At 40.9% G+C, this 6,389-nt stretch overlaps 1 protein-coding gene across 1 annotated transcript in view; it reads left to right on the forward strand.

Moving 5' to 3' along the window:
* The first annotated feature begins 3,264 nt into the window (after nucleotides 1–3,264).
* LOC118341280 (unconventional myosin-Ic-like) overlaps nucleotides 3,265–6,389 on the forward strand; it is a 60,196-nt gene continuing 57,071 nt past the window's right edge. The window contains 2 exon segments of the mRNA XM_035679496.1: nucleotides 3,265–3,421; nucleotides 3,520–3,765. Coding sequence (XP_035535389.1) covers nucleotides 3,673–3,765 — 93 coding nt within the window. The 5' untranslated portion in view covers nucleotides 3,265–3,421; nucleotides 3,520–3,672.

Genomic DNA, 6,389 nt, shown 5'->3' on the forward strand with positions numbered 1-6,389 from the left:
AATATGGGCCTTGAAAAGCCCCATCTCAGCGTGTGTGTGTGTGTGTGTGTGTGTGTGTGTGTGTTTTGCACTGCCAGGTTGTTCCCTGTCTCATCGTGACACATCTTCAGTTTGTTGAATTAAAGGAAACACATGTTGACACACACAACACGCACGGTAAATAAAAGATTCTATTGAAATGCAGCACTACGACGAAAAAGGATTCTCTTCCACTACTGTAATCCCTGAGAGAGTTCTCAAAGGCAACAGAAAGCGAGGGAAAGGAAGTGTAATCTGTTAGTATAATAACAGATGGGATGATCTGGCCAGGAAAGTAGGAAAACAAGTGCTTTTACAACCGTTCTGTGACATGAATTTACAGTTACTGTAGAGGAACTTTGTCTTTCCAAAGCATACGTCATCTGCATTCAAATTCCTCATCACTAGGATTGTTTTTGGCATCAGGTATCTAGAAGGAAACCATAAAACAAACCACCAAATACATGAACATGATTGTCTGCCACTGTAAATATCACTTTACAGCTAAAGAAAATAATTTATGTGTTCAGTTACGCTTGTATTCGCAAACTCTCAAAACTGACTTATAGGATCCGGTAAAAAAAATCCCCCATTACTTTATGACAAATGATGTGTGTTTGTGATCTTGTTTCATTTCACTTTCATTCTATGTGAAGCAAGAGGAGTGTGTGTTTATCCTGGAGGCAATCACTTCCAAACTATGTGTTCTTACTTCAGAATAGAACCGGGCAGAGGCGTGTCTGCTGCGAGACTGCTGGAGTGTGTGTGTGCTTGTGTGTGCGCGTGTTTCAAGGCCACAGGTTTCCTGTTGATGCCAGGCTGTCAGGAATGCCTCCAGCTGGGGTCAGAGGTCAAAGGATGTGTGTCACTGTCGCTTCCCCTCTCTCCGCAGCAGCCTGTGATGCCCCTCCACACAAATCCTGTGCCACGCTCACACCGAAAGACATTCATTCATAGAGAATGCAAGTTCAAAGCACGTATCTACTGCTGCTTATCTAATATGTATCTTCACCTAGATATGTTTCAAGTGAAAATCATTTTTATATATGATCTGCCAAAGTACTACTACTGTAAAGTCAGAATATTGGTAAAAATCACACCAAAATAAAATGTAAAAATATGATCAAGATCCTGTATGGAGACCATGTCCAAACTAGTCCAATAGGTGCATGCGGTCAACTCCTGTTTACATTTTTGTTTAAGCAAAGAAAAAGTTCATCATTAAGGCTTTGCAGCTGCATCATAAATCTCCCAGCTACCACATCTGGCAACATCAGGAGGGTCCATTATGAAGTGGAGAGGAAGAACTGTCTTCACTAATAAATTCATTATTGTAATATTTTTTAAAGTAAAGGGAAAGTCTGATAGTCTGTTCAACAGTGTCAACTGGACTAAAATGAGTTTTCATTGTGAAGTGGCCACAGGAAACACAATGTGTTTTTTACTGAGGTTAGCCCATTGACAGTATATATAGGGTTAGCCACTGTCACAAAATTGCACTTTCTGCATTTATTTTGACAGCAGCTTATTTTAATATTGAGTAAAGAGGCTGAAGACCTCTGAAGGTAATAAACTCCTGTTGTATAATGCTGTTGTGTAGAAAACTACTCACACCATGCACAGCATGAAATCAGACTGTGCTTGCAATTTTTATTGACTGACTTCCTTATTGAAACAATGAGTTTGTTTGGTTGCACTATAAACAGATACACCAGCTGCTCTCCTGTTGTATTTCTGTTGTATCTGCTCAACAAGTGTTTCCTGTAGTATTAAACCGCACTTACTGTTACCACAGTAACCATGGGTGTTGCCAAATCAACAGACTTGCCAATCTTAAGGATTACCACTTTAACTGAGCAACTTAGGCGGTTGTCAGTCAGTGTTATCAAAGCTCTGTCAGCCTCCAGTATGGCTTCCTAAAGCACACATATAGTATGGCTTGACATCTAACGACATGCCAATAAATGAGGCCACAGGAGTGGGACAAGGCACACTCACATGGCAATCCCTAAGATTGCAACCTCTTTAGGAGGTCCTAATCCATGGGTAAGATGTCTTTTCTCTATCCCCCTTATTGCATGGTTAGGCCACATTTCACCCCAAAAATGATGATGGAATGTTCAAAAAACTCACATAGCAAACTGCGCACAAGTAACTGGATGTGTCCCATAACGCTGAGCAAACAGGAATGCAGGGAGGTGTCTGGGGTCATCAGATAGGTCAGGAAGGTCATCCAACATGATGGATGTTTATCTACCAGAGTGAAGCTGTTTAGATTTTTCTCTTATACAGACAGAAATGTACTGCTGCAGTGTCACAGTTTACCCCTTCGCCCTAGAGATCACGGTTTCTATCCCTGTGGTGTGCCAGTGGGTCTGTGTTAAGTGTCAATGCCCTGGTTAGTCTAGTCCATGGGGACAGGAAGTGCACTGCTACGAGAGCTCAAGTCCCTTATTTGTTTTTAGAAAGTGTGTGCATACGCGTGCCTCTTGCTTGTATATCCTAAGGGAAGCACACACACTAACACACACATACGTCATGCACACACTAAATCTAATGGGTGGGTACTGGGAATGTCTGAGGCAGGATGCTGGCTCTAGGAGGAAACCCTGTTCAGAGCTGCCCTGTGAGAATTGTGGAGTAGCGTGCCTAACCTGAAACAAACAGACATGAGTCACCTGAGCATGTGTTACAACTGAGCATTGTAAAAACTAGTTTAAAAGCCACAGAAAGGTCTAAAAACAATAGATAAACTGTTAATAGCTAGGTAAAAGAAAGACACTTAGCTTAATGTAATCAATAAACACTTCATATAGCTAGTTAGCTAGCTAAAAGGTAATGGATAAATAGTGAAAAAGCTAAAAGTAGTGCAAAAATATAATTTTTTTAGAATTAATAGTGTTAATAAAATGTAGTTTAACAGCAGTTCAAATGAACACACTGAACATGTCGGGTGGTGTCAGTTCATCTGACAGGTTTGTGGGGTTCAGCTGACCTCTCCCTTTATTATTACTCTGGGACTAAAATAACAAAAATCAATCAACAATCAACAGCATGACATTATATTTTCACTCAAGACCCAAATGTGTTTACCACTCCCTATGAGTACACACACTTCTATCTTCCCATGCGCACACACACACTCCAGTAAGACAAAAGACACATATCCTCTGCATGTGACATCTATCAGAAGCCAGGCTGAGCTCCATATCCTCCCCATGATCCGTCAACTAGAGAGGCAACATCCTCTGGCTGCAGCGAGGGGAAGCTGGCCTCACTGTGACTCTCCGCTCTGCAACAGGTAACACCCCAACTCCAAATCTTTGCACCAATGCTTTGCAAACTCCAATCACTGTTTTCCACTTTTTGATCTGCGTGCAAGGAAGTAAAATTTCTCTGTCAGGTAAGAGCTCCCGCCTGAAAGATAAGACATCTTCATATGCATGCAGCAGAGAGTATTTCTGATGAGTGTAAAGGTCTCTGACAGTTTTTCCTTTTCAGGTATCTCTTGGGAAAGTCTTCTAGGCACATTTTCCTTCTGCCTGACTAACGGATTTGCCAACGGATTTGAAGGGAGAGTGAGAGGAGCAGACAGCACCAAACAACACGGACTCACTTTAAAGAAAAGAAACGGGGGGAAAAAAGAAACAGGGAATGATGATGGAATTGAGGATCCAGCTGATCCCGACAGGGGAAATTATCCTTCCTCCGGGGAAAAATGGAGAAAACTATTGCCACAACTGCAAGGTCAGTTCACACACTGGGGCCAGATCTGGAGTCAGATTTTTCCGCTCATCTTTCATTCCAATGGGTTTTATTCAGCTCAGTGGGTAGAAATTGATGCTGACACAGCTGAGGTTATAGGGTTCATCTCCCTCAGGGATGAGGTTGAGATACATTAACATATTTTAAGAAGCGTAAATTGCTTCAGAGTATATTGTCTGTCATGTAAACTGCACTGATAAATCAGGCCAGCCGTGGTTAGTAAATAAGTTTAAATACCGCTGGCCTCAGAGCAGTGTTCTCAGAATTATAATAAGCACATAGTTAATTATACATGTGCCTCTGTGGACTCTTACTCATACAGAGTGTGATATTTAAACACTTAATTGACATGAATAAGATGGGATTTATGCAAAGCCAAATCCATGCAGCATAACTACAGACACCAGTACAGAACTGTGCACGTGTTGAAGAGAGCAGATAGGAACCTTCTTTAAAGAGTTCAAAGTTCAGAGTACCTAAAATATCAAATCCCACATTAAAAGTGTATGAAAATGTGAGCCTGCAACACTATATGGTGATGCACATTGCATTTCAGGGTCTCATTAGAATTCCTTATTTCCACTGATAACTGAACAAACAGACTTCATGTCACAGCAAAATACGTTCAGTGCTTCTACAGTTGAGAAGGCAGGATTACTGTCTCACAGTATGAATTATAGAGATGACATTTTGGGTCAATGTTTTCTTATAGAAGAAGAAGAAATACTGATTTTTGCACCAACTGTAGCCTCAACAGACCACAATCTGCCATATGGGCTGTTGCATTAAAGCTGCTATAATAAATATTGTTATATTAACAATGGGATTCAGCAATGTGCTGTGATACCCACAGAGAATTATCACTAACAATTTCAGCTCTCCTCAGCTCTACAGAGGGTTTTAGCATCTTTGAATTTGTTGTTTTGGTTCAGTCTCACCACTCTCATCAGCAGCTGTTTTAAGTAAAACAGCTTCTAAAATTGTGCACTACCCAACCAACACGAAATGGTAAACAACAAAGTTAGACAATAGCTGGTGAACACAGTATAGCATTTAGCAGCTAAACATCTAGACTGGAGACTGAAAGCAGAGCTAAAAAGAGAGCCAAGAATATTGGACTTATATTTGTCAGGTGGCCAGAAACATGACATGGCAAATGAATGCTAATGTTGCTCTGCGTCTGCTGGATGTGTAAATAGGCAATCAGCAACGTTACAATTAACAACTACACCGCTATATGTCACTAAATCCAACATACTGGTCCCTAAACGCGTGGCCCACTATGATCAAGCTACATACAAGGTGATTCCCACATTACAAGCATTTATTGAAAGCTGAAAAAATATTTTACTCTCAATTTTACACATAATAGTCATTTTATTTATATATTAATTTAATATTAATATATTTATTATATATATTTTAACGTATAAGGAGAACTCAGACATCCACAGGTCTAAAACATCTTGAAATGTGTTACATACTTGATGTTGTCTTATGTGGGAGTCTAGTAATAAAGACAGCTGATGTTTAATATATATATGTATGTATATATATATATACATACATATATATAAAGTATCTAAGGAATGAAGGGAGTGGGCTTTTAAAATCAATCTTCCTGTGGTATAAGGTACCATTTGGTACAGTAATGCGGGGGCTGACACAGGACTGCGACGTATAGTAAGAAGAATGTGGTGTGGTTAATGCAGCCTGCTGTGTGCTGGTCAGTGATGATTGGGGAGGTGAGGAATGTACTGTAGCCTGGACGGGAGGAAACGACAAAGACATTCCAGTACACAGCTTCATTTTTTCCCCTTCCCACATTCCTCCAAGGTCAAATCACCCTCCGTCTCTGGATGTGTGTGAAAGATGTGTGTGTCGGGGTCATCAATTGTTTACTAATCTGTGACCAAGACCCTGTGACCTTTGCATGTCATTTAACATTTGTAACATTCTTATACTGACTATATTTCTGGGGAAGATGACTGATGTAATTGCGTGGGGTTTAAATGGAAATTTAGTTTCCAAATACATGGATGAAAAGCTTCATTCTCCCTTAATTATAACAACATACATTTCAATAACAAGTCAGTAAGGTGAAGTTCTGGTATGTTAGACAAAGAAAATATTGTGCACATAATTGGCTCTGAAACAAATGAAAAGATGTGTGTGTGGCTACGTTTTGGCAGTGTCTCCTCCTTTTGGCTCCAAAGAAGTGGAGCGGGGAGGGCTAAAGGTCTGGGGTGGAGATGGAGGTGTGTGTGCCTTTCCGTCCAGTACAGTCTGTCTGTCTAACATTGCCTTGTCAACAGGATACGACCTGTGTGTGTAAGTATGTGTGTGTCAGTGAATGCTATTGGTTGTGGGCTGTCCCAGGCTGAATCGATCACTCCCCCATCTGGCAGTGCGGCCATATTGCAGTCCAGCTCTGGCATTGACGGCCAGCTGACCGGCTGCTTGAGGTCACCTTCACATAGGCACGGTACATGTTACATAACTCTGCAATAATGTCTGAAATAATGGAGAGGCTGTTGTAGAGTATTCTCTTTTCTTTCTTGAAAACCCAGACTTTGTTATGTGAGGGATCCCCCCCCCCCCATAGG

Source organism: Morone saxatilis, unplaced genomic scaffold, assembly GCF_004916995.1.
Source record: "Morone saxatilis isolate NCDOM2014 unplaced genomic scaffold, NCSU_SB_2.0 Contig8, whole genome shotgun sequence".
NCBI classification, from domain to species: Eukaryota; Metazoa; Chordata; class Actinopteri; family Moronidae; genus Morone; species Morone saxatilis.